An 18867-nucleotide genomic window follows, 5' to 3' on the forward strand; every position below is an offset into this window, starting at 1 on the left:
ACATTGCCTGAAATCATGAACGCAGCGTCCGATTGCCGTGAAAGGCAGAGGAAGAAATGCCAACCTTTTCACATTGGCCTACTATAGCACCAACAGGAGGCAATTTTTATATTACTCTGAATTCCGAACATTGCTGGCCCACAATAACCTACCTGACCTGGCAGAGTAGAGACCTGTGCTCAGAGGAACAGTTTTTCTAGTTCCTTGTCTATTTATACCCCTCGGTTCCAGTGTGTGTTTGTCAGTTCGTAATTCCATGTTGAGTGAGTCTGTACTCTGTATGTAATCCATCTGAAAGTTCTTTATGACTTGCCTATGGTTGCCTGTTCTGGAACAGCCTTGGTTATTTTAAATCAAATACTTTAATTTAATCTGTTCTGCCTCCTGTCCCCTCCGTTTGGGTCCTCCTCCGAACTCATTCCTGACAAAAGAGCGGATATGAAAAATATGTGTGCAAGAGCCTTTAGCCTTGTTTCTCTCACTACACACCTACTGTAATAGCTATACTTTCTGTTGCAGGACAGCACTCTAAAGCAGCATGGCCTTTCAGAGTTGTTACTCTGTGTCTGTGGATGCTGAGGATGCTGTGTATTAAACTGCTGGGGATGCCGGGGAAGCTGTGTAATATACTGCTGAGGATCCTGATCATGCTGTGTAATATGCTGCTGTGGATGCTGAGGATGCTGTATACTACACTGCTGTGGATTCTAAAGATTCAGTTTTTTATACTGCTGGCTGTGATCATATGTCTGGCAGTGTACTATGTCTGTGAGTATTCCATGTAACAAAACTGCTACATCACATGCTAACTTTTACCTGGAAATGTCTAGCTGGACCAACTACAAAGGTCATCACCACAATTTGAGACGTGACTTTTGACCTATTTCTCATTCTTGAGTCTGTTTGTGTGTATTATTAAAGTTAGGTATATCCCTAAACCAATCACTCAGGGATATAGCGGAAAATAATGTGAGTAAACCTCAACATTGCTGGTTTTTCACCACTGTCAAAGACAATAAGTATAATTTTTTTATTATTATGTTCCAATAAATCTAATACATAGCTTAATGGCTCCACTAGCATGTCAAAAAGTCTCTGAGACATTGGTTATAGAAACACTATATAAGAAAAATGGTCTGTGACAGTTAACTACAGTATGTTCACACGTGTCCTGCATGTCCACTCAACACTGTCCAGAGCATGTCTCGCCATGGTTGGTGATTGGATGTGAGGACGGGTCATGGATGGTGGTGGATTGGGCGTGTGGGTCATAGGCCAGTTATTTTGGGGAATCTGGAGCTGTAGGGAGCTGGCCCTCATTTATCAAGCTTGCCCAGACCGAAAAACGGGCGTACGTCGAGATCAAAGTCACTTTCGAGATTTATCAATCTATCGCCACTTTGACCTGAGGGTACGGCTCGCTCAAATCTCACGTCTGGTCTCAGGTCTTGCAGGTGTAGCAGGGTGGACATATTGGCCCTCATTTATCAACGTGTGCAGCCCAAATAATGGGCGTACGGCGAGATCACCGCACCTTTCGGCATTTATCAATATATCCTGACGTGGGCTTTATCCTACCGTACGCTGAAATGTCACGTCTGATCGGGACCAGTTGTTGACTTTGGCGTTTATTCCATTCTAGACCTGCGGAGCAGCATTGTCTGACTGTCAGACAGGCATCTAGACACATAATCCACTCAGACATTTAACCCATGGTCCAACACACACCAGCCTTCATTCATTAATGTTCTCTCCAGGCTATCTCTCATTAATGCGGAGCGGGACGGGACTCGCCCGTCCGACGGTCCGAGTCTCACTGGGAAATGGGAATAGCCTACATGACGGCTTTATTTTAGTGTAACTCGAACGCGCACTGCTCGGTATGGGTTAAATAAATTAATATACAAACGTATTCCATTCATGGCGATGTGGTATCATAATATGTCATTCATTTAGGCTACAAGCCTACGTGACAAAGATTGTACCGCTACGCTACGGATTACATGAAAGACACAGCTGGGCGGGCGTGTGTGTGTGTGTGTGTGTGTGTGTGTGTGTGTGTGTGTGTGTGTGTGCGTGCGTGCGTGCGTGCGTGCGTGTGTGTGAGAGAGAGAGAGAGATGCGTGTGCGCTGCGTGTGCGTGTGTGTGTGTGGTTCTTCATGTCGTAAAATCGGGGCGGTTTGAGAATATTTAAGGGTGTGTTATTTAAATGACGCTCGTTTTCAGACGTGAGATTTATCAAAGCTCCGACCTGATGTACGCCAGGATTGGCTGTGTAGGATTCGTTGATAAATGTGACTTCGACGTACGGCCGAATATATGGAAAAATATAAGCCGGTTTATACGCTCCGTTGATAAATGAGGGCCAGTCTCTCTCTCTCCTATGCCACCTCTACTCATAGTCTCCACTAGCTCCATAAAGAACCTCTCACTCCGCTATACAGCTCCGAGATGAGGTTCTATGTCGTTCTCATCCAGAATCGGTGGAACGTCCGCCAAGGCTCCGCTGTTTACCCTTTTGTATACATCGTATCCCAAAACTAATGGTAGATTCCAAACGGCACGGATGTTTAAGGTTTGGTTCGGAGCATAATATTTTAGGTCCGGAGCGAAACTACCCGTTTAAATCGCTTATTTAGTCAGCCTGTGGCCATGTTTCCCATTCAACCCGGAAAACCCCCCTACGTCCGCTGCCAGTACTGCTCCCGGTTTGGCTACAATGGGAAACATGGCCACAGGCTGACTAAATAAGCAATTTAAACGGGTAGTTTCGCTCCGGACCTAAAATATTATGCTCCGAACTAAACCTTAAACATCCGTGTGGTTTGGAATCTACCATTAGTTTTGGGATACGATGTATACAAAAGGGTAAACAGCGGAGCCTTGGCGGACGTTCCACCGATTCTGGATGAGAACGACATAGAACCTCATCTCGGAGCTGTATAGCGGAGTGAGAGGTTCTTTATGGAGCTAAGTCTCCACCCACTCTATTAAGGGGACAACTGACACCTGTCTGTAATTGAGACAGCTGTATAAATCCAGCAGGGAAATCAGCCTAACCAGAACTGTCAAAGCTCGCCTGATGGGCTGGAGCTTTGGCTCTCACCAGTTACCACCAGCGCAGATATGTTTGTTTCTTGTTGTTTAAGCGATCATGAGCTGTAGAATGAGTATTGTGAACTTGATGTTGTTTTGTTTCAGCTCTCGCATGCTACAACCCGGGTGCACTGAAATGGCCTACTTGGACTGACATTACTTGGACTGACCTGGGGTTTTGGTCTGAGTTAGCTAGCCATGTATGGCAGGTAGGTTAACTATTCCACCCAGAGTAACTTAAACTGTTTTTGTTCTAGCAGTGACCTACCGTATTGGGGTGTGTATAAGTGACTGACGGCCAGGGTTGCCAGATCTGCTCATTATAATTTCCCCGCAAGATTGTATTTGAAAATAGCCGATCTACAAGCTCACAACGTGTCGCATCGCGGCGCGTTGTGAGCTTGTAGATCTGCCATTTTCAAATAGCTCATGTATATATTAAAGTGCTCATGTGGCCCATAGTCGCTTCTTTTGGGCTGGATTTCCTAGACCTGGTTGCTTGTTTCTCTCACAGAATCTGGCAACACTGCTGACGGCGCTGCTGCTTTGGCTGGGTTGAAACTGCTGGTCTTCCAATGAGTACCGTTTGGCTGAAAGTTAACTGGATCCAGTGTTGGCTGGAGGGACCATTACTCCAGCAACCATCTCTGTGACCTGTTATGATACTTGAGATTCCAATTGCGATCAGCTAATATTAAGTGACCTATGTTGATGGTTATCTGTACTTCAGTGTGTAAACGTTTGTTTGTTTCTTTTGTTAGGACCAGAGTTGGGGGCTGGGCATGGTGCCCTCCGGTGGTGGTGGTGACCCCCGTCGCCGTGTGCCAGGACAAACCACCCTTTGCTTTTGAGTGTGTGCGTGTGGTTGCCCTGGCTCGTGGGGGTTCCCCCTGCCCCAGGTTGGGTGGCCCTGTCCTTGTTTGTGAGCCCCAAAACCCTGGTCCATTAGATTACGTCTGCCCAGTATTATTGTGTATGCTAGCGTTCATGTACATATGCAGCTAATACTCATAGTGGTGAAATTCCATGGTTTTAATTGTTTAAATGCCATTGATGCTTTCGTACTTAATCACGCCTCTGCCTCTATCATTAAAGGAGAGATCCGGCCATTTTAAGTGTTATCTTTGATGTGTCGCTAATCACTCACCAACATTGAAAGGGACGTTGAGTTATTCCAGAGAGTCCCCTGTCGTCCAGTCTGGCGACCCCCTCCGTTGGCATAATGGAAGCCGTGTGTAAGAGTGAAAATCGTCTATTATAACCGATGAAAACCTTTTTTTTTTCTACTACCACTCATCGTGGAGTCTCATGATACTCAAACATGTGCTGAATGTCGAGCACAAGCTACCATTCGTGCAGAACGAGATGGCGCTGGTTGCTTGTTTCTCTCACAGAACCTGGCGTCTGTGATCGTGCGCGATCATTCCCTTTCAATGTTGGTGAGTGATTAGCGACACATCAAAGATAACACTTAAAATGGCCGGATCTCTCCTTTAAATGTACAACGAACCTTTGTGGGGAGTTTACTGTGTAATCAGGACAGGTGTACTTCTAGATATAGATTAGAATCATGATTTCCTAAGGTGCAATTCCTTAGGTGGCGTAGTTGGCTATTTCATTCTTACCGCCCGTTACACAAGCTTAGGCAACACCAGTTTATTCCATCGTAGCCATACAGATTTATCAACACACCGTGAGAACACACCATTCTCACGCTATGATTGTCAGGATACGACCCTTTGATAAATCACACATGAGCCCTAGCTGTCGTAAGATGATTCCTGGGCTTGAATTTAAGCTGGTTTCTACTTTCCATTGATAAATGAGGGCCACTATAATCTACTCCTTAGATCAGTTTGTATCAGTTGTGAAATGCTCACAACAATATCCAGCGATCTGTCAGATGATATTACCTTGAACTTGAAAATTCAAAAAACTCAACTCAGACATTCATTCATTATTCTGTCTTAGCGTGTGAGATACTTTAATGATTATCATAACTAACTGTGGAGGATAAATCTAAATCTTCTGTTCATGTAAAATGTTATATGGAATAATGCATAACACGACTTGTGGAAAAACTAGCACAGTATAAACTGGTTTATATTGTGAGTATAATACACACTATATGGTAATGTACATGAAAAGAAATTATGAAGAGAACTGTTCTTTATAGAACTCCTTCTGCTTGGAAAATACTTCCTATCAACATCAAACACACAAAGTAGATTTTCTTTTAAAAGCTAGTAAAACACGAATGTGTTAATATCATAGGTGTCTTTTTTTGCCGTTTTGTAACCTTTGATAGTTTTGTGTTGTGTATTTGTGATAACTTCGAGAAATAAACCCCGACAGAAGGGCTTTATTTCTTAATAACGACCGGCTCCCCATTGATTAGCATGTCTTAGCATTATCATTAATCATTGATTACTTGGCCACTTAATAAATACATGTACTGTATATACAGTATATATTAACCCAAAAGTAACAACAAATGATTTGATTGATTTTAAAATAATTGGATATGGTGATGAAAGTAGTCCAGCTGGGAAAATATTGGTAGGAAGTGTTGATCAGTATATTAATCATTATTCTGTTACTGTATTGTCTATTTCTCGCCGCACAAGTCTTCAAAATCATTCTTGAGGGTACTGTTTAACTGTAAATGATATTGTGTGTTTGTTTACATGGCTGCCAGTGCCATGTTGGATACAGCAAAAATCAATTAACGCAGATTGATATGAGCCAAATGCTCTCAGGTGCAGAGTCTTAAGACAGCGGCCAATTATCGAGTTAGCTATCATTATTGAAAAATGAGCCAAATCTGGGTTGAACGTGATTTGTGGAGCTCCCTCTGGTGTTGTGATTGTGGACGCCATTGACGTTTTTGAAGTAGTTTGACAGGTATGGGTGTCTTTGTGGTGTAGTGTATCTTGTACACCAGGCCCATTGCAAGTTGCTGTACTCTGTCCTCTACCCCAAGCCATCCCACCCTAGCAAAATGAGCAGGGGTTAGATGAGTTGCAGGTGTGAGGCCAAGCAGTAGCCTGACCAGTTTGTTTTGGGATGTCTGGAGCCTTGTTTTTAAGAACTTTGGGGTGCTATGGTACCATGAGGTGGTGCATACATAGTCGAAGTGACATTGGCATGCTCCTGCTAGAGTTCTCAATGTATTCCTACTGACCAGTGAGGAAATCCTGTACAAAAATCTTGTTCTTTGGTTTACTTTTTTGATTACTTTAGTTGCCAATTTCTCACTGGAAAGATTTGCTTGTAAGATTTGAGTGTACGCAAGGATCCATTTGGTTCCATGTGTATAATCTCAGAGTTAAATTAACAGTGAGGATTTTACTGTGTAGCAACCACTTTGCTCCTCACTGGCAGGTGAGTCGGTAGGATACAACAGTGGTGACAACACAGAAATGTGTGTGGGGAGGAATCAATTGGCATAACGACAAAAAAAATTGGAGAAAAAGGGGTAAAAAGAAAAAGAACTGAGGAACACATGTGAGTGTGTGAGATCAAATGTGAGTTCAGTATTCAATAATATTGTTCCCTCCAAGCTTGTCACCAAGCTCTGAAATGTAGGATTCAATACCATCCTGTGCAACTGAACCCTGGACGTCCTGACAGACAGACCCCAGGTCACAATCTATGGCTGTGACGACACAATTTCATTTAAAGCTGCAATCTGGAACTTGTTTTAATAAATAACACGTCATTTTAACCTGTGATAAGGGTATGTTAATACAATGTAACTAGCACAACTTCTGCATGTGACATGTCACAGACTGTTTCCCGTTCCCAGTCTTGTTGTCAATCCTGCAGTTATCTTGCCACTATGGCCCTGTTGTCACTTTCCTCATCCCAGAGTTCCACAACAGACATCTGAACTGTACCAAGCGTGTGCCAGGTGGCTTCCGTAGGGGTGGCAGTATTGTCACACTTGCTGCTTTCACCAAGGCTCTCCACACAGTATCCACCCTCTCCTGGTTTACGTTATCATCGTACCACATCCCCACTGTGATGTTACTATGATGTAAACCATGCCCAAATATAGAGTTCGATGTCAGTCTTGTAATGTTATGTAATGTTGCTGTTATATTACATTATTCCACTTCATCACATCTATTATTACTGAAATTACAGATTGCAGCTTTAATTGTACTTTCATTCTATTTAGCAACATTATGTTATTTGTACAGTTTTTGCCATTTTGCTTATTATATTTTTTACTGTTATCACACTGTAAAGGAGGCTTAAAATAAAATAATGTTACTGTCTGCAACGTTGCCACAGCTGTATTGTAAGTGTATGTGACAACAACAAAAAAACTTTAACTTTATTTTTAACTTTTTAACTTGAAATATTACAACCTGCAATGAATAAATAACAGGTACCTTCTCTGAGTTTCTGCTTGTATTATTATTCTATATCATTTCTCCAGCTATTTAACTGCCTGTGTACACTGTGTTACACTTACCGCATTGAAATTGGTAATTGTTTATACATTTATTGCACTATTGTTGCAGTGTAACTAAAGAATACAATTGATGACATATATTGAGTAATAACGATACACTGCAGCACATTCACATCAAGTGCAAATAGTCTCAGTGACCTAAGATTGTGTTGGTTGAATACTTGTCTTCATATCTGTGACTGTTTGGGCTGAACAGTGAACATGTTTTGAGTTGGTATTTTATGTATTTGCAAAGAATAAATAAACATATTGTGCAGAAGTTTAGAAGACAGCTGAGGGCTTATAGAGAACTTCTATAATTATAGAATTACAATAAAATTAAAAAGGTTATACATCAAGTGAGACAACATATCTAACTACATACCTCCATACATATAATCTGTATCTATATACCTAACAGAGCTATTTGGCTACTGGTTTTTGGATATGATTTTTTTTGTTGTAGTTTTGCTTTAAATACTAGTCCTCAGATAGACAGATGTAACATACTGATGAATATGAATATCAAAATTAAAAGTAAACAGAATTATCAAAAATAATTGGTACATAAATAATTTGACTGGTACATAAATAGGATAATGTGAATGTTTTTTTGTTTTTTTTGTTTTTTTTTACAAAAGGAGCGGATGGTTCCAGATAAGAAACCTTTTTTGAATTAAAGATGAGACAGAAGATGAGACAAATGAGTGCTGACCAACATTATGTTGGAATCTAATGCATTGGTAATTTTATCAATAAACTGCAAGAGGGCCATAGAAACCATAATCGTCGCTGTCTGGGAAAAACCTTTTACTGTATGTCCAAAATTGTTACCTTTCAGGAACTGGGGGAAAGAAAACTGTGTTCCAATGGATCCAGTGTAGTTATTATTTACTCATAAGCTCTTGGTAATACTTTTCATTAGTTCAATATTTATAAAATCCACAGACACACTTAACCACTATCACTTTCACCAAAACTAGTCAAAATAACTCGCAACACATTGTGATGTAATTCATTGTGAGCTTGTAGATTAGCTATTTTAGCTACTTTTGTGTTACACTGTAGTATGACAAAGTCGGGCATTCATCTAAAAAACAAACAAAAAAACAAAAGAACATATAAGGTTGAAATATGGAGAGATACAAAGTTTCTGCCTGACAGCAACAATATAATATCTTTATCACTGAGATGTTCTAGAATTCTGGAATAAACTAGTTTCTCTAATACTTTAAACATGCATGGTAATATAGAAATCAGTCACTAATTTTGACACCCAGTTTCAAGACTTAAACAGCCTGTACGGGAAATAACGGGAAATGCCCTGTTTGGGGCATTTCCAGAGCAGTTTTTCTGGGTGGGGCTAAACACCTTAACTACTAGTATAAAACTTAAAAACTTTATAGATGTTTTTTTGGGGTGAGAAAAATACTTGACAGGGGCATTATTGATCAAATATGTGGTTTGGATATGTGAACTGCAACTTTAAAATAATATAAAAGCATTTTCAAATGAAAAGTTGATTAGTTGTGAATTAGTAAGCCAACTCAACATGGAACATCATCAAAACTAGTCTTGAAGCGTCAGTGTTATACTGCTGCTGGACTGAACTGGAGTTCAATGTATACTTTGGAGCCAGGAGGAGATGGAGTGTATGCATTAATAGAATAGGCCTACTATGACATAAACATTCACAAATTGCACTTGAAATATTGTATTAAATGTACTGCACATTAAAATAAATGACAATAAAAGCTGAAGAACCAAGGGAAAAGTAGCTTACATAGCTATGATACGATGCCTTAGATTACAATATCTGCTTATCCTGCAGCACCCCCATGAGGAGATGTCTGCAAACAGCAGCCAATAATATCACAAGAAATACATTGTTTACAATGGCTGTGGATTCAGTGATCACTTGAATTCACTGACAAATAAGTAAATAGCCTACCTCAAATACACACATTAAGCAGTTGTTTCCTCTTGATTTTGTAATATAATAACAACTGCATGTGAAACACATGTCATGCAAAGATATGAAACTAGCCGATCACTTTGTTATGGGGTATTTAAAAAAAAAGTTTTAATAATGCGCATTAACCACATGAATCCCTGCGTCCCTAATTCTGGGGGCGAACCTTCTGTGAAAAAAAGCCGATCTACAAACTCACAAGGGGCGGCCATAGCTGAGTGGTTAGTGAGCCCGCCTAGGGAACCAGCTGGCCCTGGTTGCCCCAGGTTCGATTCCAGGCTATCCCAGCATATGATATGAAATTTGTCCCTGAGCAAGACTCTTAACCCCAATTGCTCACAGGTTCTCATTGGAAACAAGACCGCAAGGACTTTCATGAACGACCTGTTAAAAGGAATTATCCTTATCCTTTATTATCCTTAGCTTGTAGATCAGCTATGGGGGAAAGCTTTGGTGTATGGAAAAAAGGAGGCAGCCTAGTATAGACCACTGGGGGACACCGGTCAATAAAGTATGTATGTAGGGTTTAAGTGGGTAATTGATACAAATGAGATTCATAGCTCTCCATTGAAACCTGCAATAAACTAATTTAAATACTTTTTGAGATGCTTTGGATGGATTTCAATGGCTTCCTAGGAAAACCATGATAACTGCAATGTGTTGCATGCCAGTGATTAACTGCAGTACACACAATGTTATGACAATCACTTACTCTGACATAAAAGATATTTTGTTATAACTCTTAGCCATAGACATGCATAGATTGATTGATTTATCAGCATGGTGCCTATCAGGGATAATTCCCCTTGACCTGCAGGATAGAAACAAATATCCCTCAGATATGATCTCTCTCTCACATGCACGCGCACACACACACACACACACACACACACACACACTGTGGATTACTTTTTATACACTGTTTTATAACGAGTGGTGAGATGTACAGCCATCATCAGTGACACATGTAGCGTTACAATTACTGTCACTTAACCACCATGGACGTTTTGTAGTATTTGTAATGTCAAAATGGTCCACCCTAGAGGGTCTTTTGTGATTCTTCTCAAGGTTTGTTTGTTTGATTGATTGATTGATTGATTGATTGATTGATTGATTGATTGATTGATTGATTGATTGATTGATTGATTGATTGATTGATTGAATGAATACTTTGATAGCAGTTTAATTAACCACTTTCAACCTGGTGTCCCTATTTAGTGAATATCAAAGGCAGAATGTTTCCTAAATAGCCGCTCCATAAGCTCACAACTTGCTTTTTTTTTTTTTTTCACTTTGAGAACAATGATTTATAGTACTGCTGGGAGGGCTCCTCAGACGTGGGCGAAGCGTTCTCTCTGTGGGACAGTGGCAGCCTTTCCCAGAAAGGCTCCCACCGTCCCACAGAAGGCAAGTGTAGAGAAATGAAGCATCGCGTTAGTTCATGCAGGACATTTGCTTAAAGAGGTGGTGCCATGGTTTTGCACTTTTTCTGTTTTTCATGTGTCTATGAGGTTGATAGAACTTCATTAAGCCCCCTGGTGGTGTTTTTATGGTGTTTTATGTCTTCTCTGACTATTTTGAGTTTCTTCCTGGAGGCTGAAACCTTGAGGGTCAAACGTGCCAATAGAGAAACAGCGCTTTAGTGACACAGTAAAATTATACCCTCCCCCTCATTATCATAACACAACAGGTGTGGGCATGAGGAGGAGGAGGGACTAGGACAGGTGGGTGGTGCTAAGGTGGTGGAGGAGGTGCTAAGGTGAAAACCAGGTATAATTATTGAACTGGAGGCGTGTCCACATAAAAACATAATTTTAACACTTTCTGTACACTTTTTGAAAAAAATCTTGTTTTAAGGGGGGGGGGGATCACTGAAAATCACGGCACCCCGTCTTTAACATTCCCTGATTTTGCCTAGCATGCTGCTTGGACACAATTCAGGGAATATCTCCAAGAGCAGAGCTTTATAACGCCAAGCTTAACTGTATTCCATTTGTTGCAATAAATGGTTAAATCTACTTTGACGTGCGTGTTCCTGACTGAAGTCTTAGTTTAATCTGGATGTTGAGACAAACAGAGTCAGGGACATTTCTAAGAAGTTTATGACTTGAGCTCATGGGAGAAATACATTAAAGGTCGGTATTATGAGTATGGAGAGACCAGACCAACCTTACACACATAGGAGGGGAGCTTGTGTCTTTGTTACAAGCTGAACTCATAACAATTAACACCAGGCCAGCATGAAGTGCTAGCCGATCTACAATCTACAAGCTCACAACACGTCGCGATGCGACGTGTTGTGAGCTTGTAGATCTACTATTTTCAAATATTGTAGTACTTTAACTTTTGGTACTTTAAGTACATTTTGATGCCAATACTTTTGTACTTTTACTCAAGTAAATTTTGAATTTTGGACTTTTACATGTAACAGAGTATTACAGTATTGGTACTTTTACTTAAGTAAAGAATTTGAGTACTTTTTCCACCACTGAATGCTAGTCGGGTGGTCTAGTACACATGATTACTGAAAATAAGGCTGTACTCTAACAGTGAATAAAGACATTATTCCACAAGAGTCATCTCCACAAGAACTGGCACCACTAAGCACCGTCAAGTTCATAATGTGCTTACTATCTACCATCTATGAGTGTCTTACTTTTATCCTTTTATCCTGCAGTAAAACAAATATTTCTATACCTTTTTTTCTCTCTGTGCTATGAGTTACACTGTCAGTACAGCACAGTGCAGTGCAGTTACAATAAAAATGTCCAATAAGTAAAAAGCGACAGGTGCACACTGTTTCCAAATTGTATTATACATTTGTAGCGTTCTGTGATGGGCTTGGTTTTTGTGCACAAAAACAACATCCCTAGTAAATCACACAGCATTGGGGGATATGGCCATTATTTGAAGACAGAGCACAGAGGCTATAGGACAGTATTTCGAGCTACTCCATCCAGACAGAGGACTTGGCAAATGTATGAAATCATGCTGTTGTGGGTGCAGAACAAGCTCTCTGGATGGATATCCTCCGTAATGGACAGGGAAGTATACACATATAGCACTACAGTACAGTGCATAGCCAGGCAACCCACCTCCTTTCTTCAAAGAAGCCCGATATGACAACACAATCCAAAGAAGGATGACGTTGTTTTGTCAACAGTCTGCACAGTCTGACCTGTGGCCAGTGCTGTGACTGTCAACACAGGACTTTGCATTATCAACGCAAAAATATATAAATATAAATAAATATTGGAAGTTCCTTAAAAAAGAAATCCTGCAACAAATCCTATCAACATTTTCTGAAAACGAATTCTTAAACTTATCCCTTTGACTTACGAAGCTTATTGATTAGTCTAGTAATATGCTGTAAGCTTAGCCTAGGGTTTTACAATTACAATTTTAAGGCTATTGATTATAATTTCGTTGCAGAAAGGGCAAGGCGGTCAGTTGTTCCATCCTATCCATTATGGATCTTTGCGGTTGTTATGGCTCATTACTTTCCCCTGACCCATCTGGTTAATCTGCTGTATACTGTACCATGGAGTTTCTATGGAACAAAATGTTTATACAAATAAAATTCCAGCTTCATCTAAGTGATAATACATAGTTATTAGATTTGAGATTACAATTTGAAGTTAATATCTGCTGGAATACATAAGAAAGAAGATCAAATAACATACAGACTTTGCCTTTGGTAAAGAAAAATGCTTTGATTGATCAGATTTATTTTCCAGATCAATAGAATTATGATTCGTTTTTTCCATTTATGGACTCTGCTAAATCCCCTAAAAGCACAGCTGTGCTTATTGTACAAACTGCAAAATAGAGGCTGTAAAAAGGGTATATTTTGCACTAATTACAAGTTTTTACAACTGAGCCTCCAAAATTATAGCCCTTTGATCCAAACATTCACAGCAGGAAGCCTCCTCTCCCAACTACTGAAGCCAAGTGAACCATGCAATTCTCCCATTTCATCTTTTTCATGAGAAAATAAATTATTGTGGCAGAATTTTGAAATATCTGGACTGCTGTAGTATTTCAATTCCGCCGTTCAAAGACAACAATGGAAATGATTTGTAATGACCATACTGACTGTAGTAAAGTAGTAAGTATACTGACTGATAAAATGGTTTAGCGGAATGGAGAGTAAAGTGTTAGGCCCAATTCTCTCCTCCCAGTTCCAGTTTGCAACCCTTGTCTCTCATGCAGGAGGAGGCAGGAGCATAAGGTACAATGTTACCTTGACTTGTGAAACGGTTGGTAATTTGCCAACGTCTGGGTGAATCAAGAGAGAGGGAATGGGATGAAAAGCAACGGGAGCATCACACCGAAACCTTTTCTCCCAGCAGTCAGCGGGGCTCAGGGGGGGGGGCGGAGGTTTAGGTCTGCACCTCTCGACTGGCATCAGAGAGACCAGACCTTGGCAGCACGACTGTGTCTCTGTTCCACTGACCGTTCTACAGATCACACTTCACACACAGGCAAACACACACTCACACACACACACAAGCAAGCACGAATGGCATGCTCCCATGTGCAGGTAAAATGTGCGTGCGCACACACACACACACACACACACACACACACACACACACACACACACACACACACACACACACACACACACACACACACACACACACACACACACACACACACACACACACACACACGCACACACTCACCAACAAACGTTTCGAAACTACCAGATGTCAAGATCATGTTAAACGAGGAAAGCAGATACTCAGAACAGGACAGTAGATGACACTGGTTCGGCTGCTTTTGGTAACACATCATGCAGAAACAGTCCGCTCACGGCTGAGCACCCTCTGGGCACATTTCAATTGAATTAGTGATATGTTGCAAATGTGTTGAACAACACGGACACGGTACTTTGACCATTGTGAGTCCAGGAGCTCCAGGGCTCCATGCCCTGCATGCCTGCCTGGCCCTTAATCGGGCCCCAGTTGTCCATCCCCATTAGCCTACTTTAGTTGACACTGATGAACCCAAGAACTTTGTGTTTGAAGCAATAACGCGCAATCAGCATCACATGCTTGGGGGACAGATACACACACACACACACACGTGCGCACGCTTGCGCGCGCGCGCACACACACACACACACACACACACACACACACACACACACACACACACACACACACACACACACACACACACCACGAACCCACAAGAACAACTTATTTGTTGAACTCAGCTCTATGATTAATTAAACCCATTTTTTCAGTTATGTAAATGGCATTTCTTTGCACTCAACTGCATTTTTCCGGCGTGTGGGCCAGCTCATAGAAAAACGTTTGTCAGCACAGAAAGACTTGACAGTTATAGTGGGAAAAGGCATGGCGAGAGAGTATGTTTTACCCCCTGTCTGTCCGTCCGCCCGTGTGTGTGTGTGTGTGTGTCCGTCCGTCATTCTGTCATTTTGTGGACAGCTAATCTCTGGCACCGTTGGCTTGATCGCAGCGAAACTGTGCACACACACTCCCTGGATAACAGAGCAGAACCTCTGCTCCAATTTTTTCACATGGGCCTTTTATAGCGCCACCAGGAGGCCGATTTGTGCAAAACACATTTTTGAACAGTACTCCTACAGATTTTGGCCAAAAATCCCCCAAATCGGTACACAGTATCTCTATAGTCATTAAAAGAAACGGCTCATTTCAGATTTTTCATATTCCATCTTGATTGGCAAAAATTGTCTCTCAAAGTTTGCAGGAGTACTCCGTTTCGAACAAAATGCCTCAAATCATGAACACAGCATGCAATTTCCGTGAAATTTTGCACACACATTCCCATTAGGCCGGGGAAGAAATGCCATTTGAAAATGTTCAAATCAGCCTCATGGTGGTGCTGTAACAGGCCGATTCGTGTTTTTACCTATAACTGCACCGATCAGTGTAAAACTTTGTATGCACACTCTTTAGAGGCCAAGGAAAAACCTTTGCCCTGCATTTTTCACATTTGCCTTTTATAGTGCTACCAGGAGGCAGACTTATGTAAAACATTTTTTTTGATATTAAGCCTTCAGATTTGATCCAAATTTCACGCAAATCGGTACACATGATCTCTATAGTCATGTGATCAAGACGGATCTGTTTGATTTTTCATATTCCATCCTGATTGGCTAACATTGACATGTAATGTTTGCAGGAGTGGCCCGGTTTGAACAAAATGCAGCAAATCATGAACGCAGCGTCCGATTGCGGTGAAACTTTGAATGCATATTTGCACTACGTTGAGGAACAAATGCCACCCTTTTAACATTGGCCTGTTATAGCGCCACCAGCAGGTCAAATTTAGCAAAACACATTTTAGAACAAAATGCCTCAAATCATGCATGCAGTGTCCGATTGCTGTGCACGGCCTAGGAATAAATGGCACCCTTTTCACATTGGCCTATTATAGCCCCACCAGGAGGCCATAATAACCTACCTGACCTGGCGGAGACTTGTGCTCCGAGGAGCACTTTTTCTAGTTTATGCTGTTTTCATAAGCTTAGTTTTATACGCTTAATTAAGCCAACAAGTGCAGTGTTACCAATGTGTATCTAAAGATGGCCAAAACCTGTTTGTGCCTGTGTGTGTGTGTGTGTGTGTGTGTGTGTGTGTGTGTGTGTGTGTGTGTGTGTGTGTGTGTGTGTGCGTGCGTGTGTGCGTGTGTGCGTGCGTGCGTGCGTGCGTGCGTGCGTGCGTGCGTGCGTGTGTGTGTGCGTGCTCGCGACTCGTGTCTGTCCTGCACATAACTCTTGACGTGTATCGGCAAGGACCCGGGGGTGTGTTGTGCCGAGTTGGACTAGCCCCTAAGCAGGGTTGCCAGATCTGCTTATTATAATTTCCCCGCAAGATTTTATTTGAAAATAGCCGAACTACAAGTCCACAACGCGTCGCATCGCGACGCGTTGTGAACTTGTAGATCTGCTATTTTCAAATAGCTGATGTATATGTTAAAGTGCACATGTGGCCCATAGTTGCTTCTTTTGGGCTGGTTTTCCTAGACCTGGTTGCTTGTTTCTCTCACAGAATCTGGCAACACTGCTCCAAGTACTATGGTAGTGGGTACACTGGGCACTCTCTGGCAACAGGTACAACGAGTAGCCTACTCTTGCACCAAGTAGGCCTACAAAGGGTATTGGATAAACGGGCGGGGCATGCATTCCCAACTTGCATTGTTCCCTCTTATCTTGTCAAACTGCATCTTTGTTGCTCAAATGCAAGAAAGTTATTTATTATCACATTGGGATGGCATGTGTATTGAATTCATGGAAGTGGGAGGGGGTGTGTACTGTGTACATGTGAAACATTACACGCCACGGGGGGAAGAAATCAATAACAATTTTATGTTGAAAATGTCATTGAAATTGTGTGCTCTTGGCTCAAAGACTGCAGTCAAACAATAGGCCTATACGGTGACCACATAATTCTAAATTGGAATGTTTTGTTTTTGTTTGAACTTTAATATATTAGTAGCAATATTCCAAGACACTCGCACCTAATCCCTAGCAGGGGAACTCAACCCATACAGCACTACACAGAGACTGTGCTCTGGATTTGAGAAATAATTGCATTACACTTCATAGTGGGTAGAGTAGTGGTTGTCATGTTGTCAGACAGTTGGCTGTCAGTTTTTATAATTGCCAATGTTACCCTGCATTAATATAATTGTCTGATCCACTGACGAGTGTACATGGACAGATTCACTGGTTTAATAACTAGGTTCGCTTAATCGGTATTACTTTCTCATCAACAATATGAATTATATACAGTACCTGTTGTTGGACACCCCCCAGGTAGGTCCGTAGAATTATTTGGCTTCTCAAATCGTTCTCAAAAATCTATAATAAAAGTGATCTACCCGTCATTTGCGGGCAACAAGCATCAATCACGGGTAGTATCAGGTGCAGTGCCCAGAGTACTTGGAGGCCAGTCATCGGCGATACCAGTAATATGATGTTAGTCATCTCCATATTTGGACATATTTGGGCGTGGACAGAAGGACGCCTCAAGCTACATCTAATGCCAATGTTGACGTTGACATTGCCTACGTGTATGGATGTGTGGAATGTGCTGTGTGAGTGTTGTATTAACCCATTGATACCTGGAACGCATCTGTGTCACTTTAGATGTCTTTGGCTATTCAAAAATAGCAGATATACAAGCTCATAGCGCGGCACCGAGTGCCGCGCTATGAGCTTGTAGATCTGCTATTTTTGAAAAAAATCTTGAAAAAAAAATCTTTAAAGAAAATGTTTTAGATTTTTTTTTTCAAAAACTTTCAAAATTTCAAAACTTTCAAAAAACCTCAGGTCTTAATGGGTTAAAAGGTGTATAAAGGCAACTTAACGAAAGGGTTAGGCCCCACAACAGGCCAGGTGGCAACCCTGAGCAGCTCCTGCTTCAAGGGAGGAGAGAGAGATAGTGAGGGTTGGGAAGGAGAGGTCACTATATACCTTCCCCAAACCCAGCTGGTTTGACAAGCCTGCTCCACTGCACTAATCACTGAGGCTGCCGGGCCGGCTAGCCAACAGTGTAGGCAGAGGGGCAGGGCGGTTACATCAGCAATACACATGAGTCGATTAGTGGAAGGGTTCTCGAGACATGTGAATGACAGACTTACAAACTCACATACACACTCACAGATTTGTGTAATTAATAGATACTGTAGTGTAGGTATAGGTGTGTGGGTGCATGCGTAGGTGCGTGCGTGTGTGTGTGTGTGTGTGTGTGTGTGTGTGTGTGTGTGTGTGTGTGTGTGTGTGTGTGTGCGTGCGTGTGAGCATGTGTGTGCGTGTGTGTTTCTGTGTTTATGTGTGCGTGTGAGCATGTGTGTGCGTGTGTGTTTCTGTGTTTCTGTGTGTGTGTGTGTGTGTGTGTGTGTGTGTGTGTGTGTGTGTGTGTGTGTGTGCGTGTGTGTGTGCGCGTGCATGTGTGTGTGTGTGTGTGTGAGCGTGCACGGGTGCGTGCGCGCGCGTTCGTGCATGTACTGTCAATAAAACATCAACTGATGCACAAACTTGGACACATCATCAGTGTTGTTGCCTGGAGTCACTGGGTGTTTCGGGTCTTGCAACAGACACCCTCCTCCAGGCAACCCGACCGAGGCTGATCAGACCCCGGCCTGTGTCCAAGTGGCATGCTACTGCCCCCACTGTTTCTTGGGGGTAGTTAGAGACAGAGCTAATTAGGGGTTAGGGTTAGCCTGGCACTAGCCAGACCGACAACACGGATCCACTCAAACATGGCATGTGGGAATGGAAAACGTGAATCCACGCCATCAGTCCGGCCGATGCCAGGCCAGGTTAGTTTAGATATT

At 41.9% G+C, this 18867-nt stretch overlaps 1 protein-coding gene across 15 annotated transcripts in view; it reads left to right on the plus strand.

Annotated features, from left to right (window-relative positions):
* The window catches only part of ncam1a (neural cell adhesion molecule 1a), a 510009-nt gene that overhangs the window by 110016 nt on the left and 381126 nt on the right, over positions 1-18867 (plus strand). For 12 of the 15 annotated variants that reach the window (XM_080436531.1, XM_080436541.1, XM_080436542.1 and 9 more), the window contains 3 exons: positions 520-768; positions 3203-3306; positions 3612-7501. The exons of the other annotated variants lie outside the window; for them this stretch is intronic. In XM_080436531.1, coding sequence (XP_080292657.1) covers positions 520-768; positions 3203-3306; positions 3612-3656 — 398 coding nt within the window. In that variant the 3' untranslated portion in view covers positions 3657-7501. Of the gene's footprint in view, positions 1-519; positions 769-3202; positions 3307-3611; positions 7502-18867 lie in introns of those variants that run through there. 15 annotated transcript variants of the gene reach the window in all.

This window comes from Gymnoscopelus braueri, assembly GCF_963280865.1.
Source record: "Gymnoscopelus braueri genome assembly, chromosome: 8".
NCBI lineage: Eukaryota > Metazoa > Chordata > Actinopteri > Myctophiformes > Myctophidae > Gymnoscopelus > Gymnoscopelus braueri.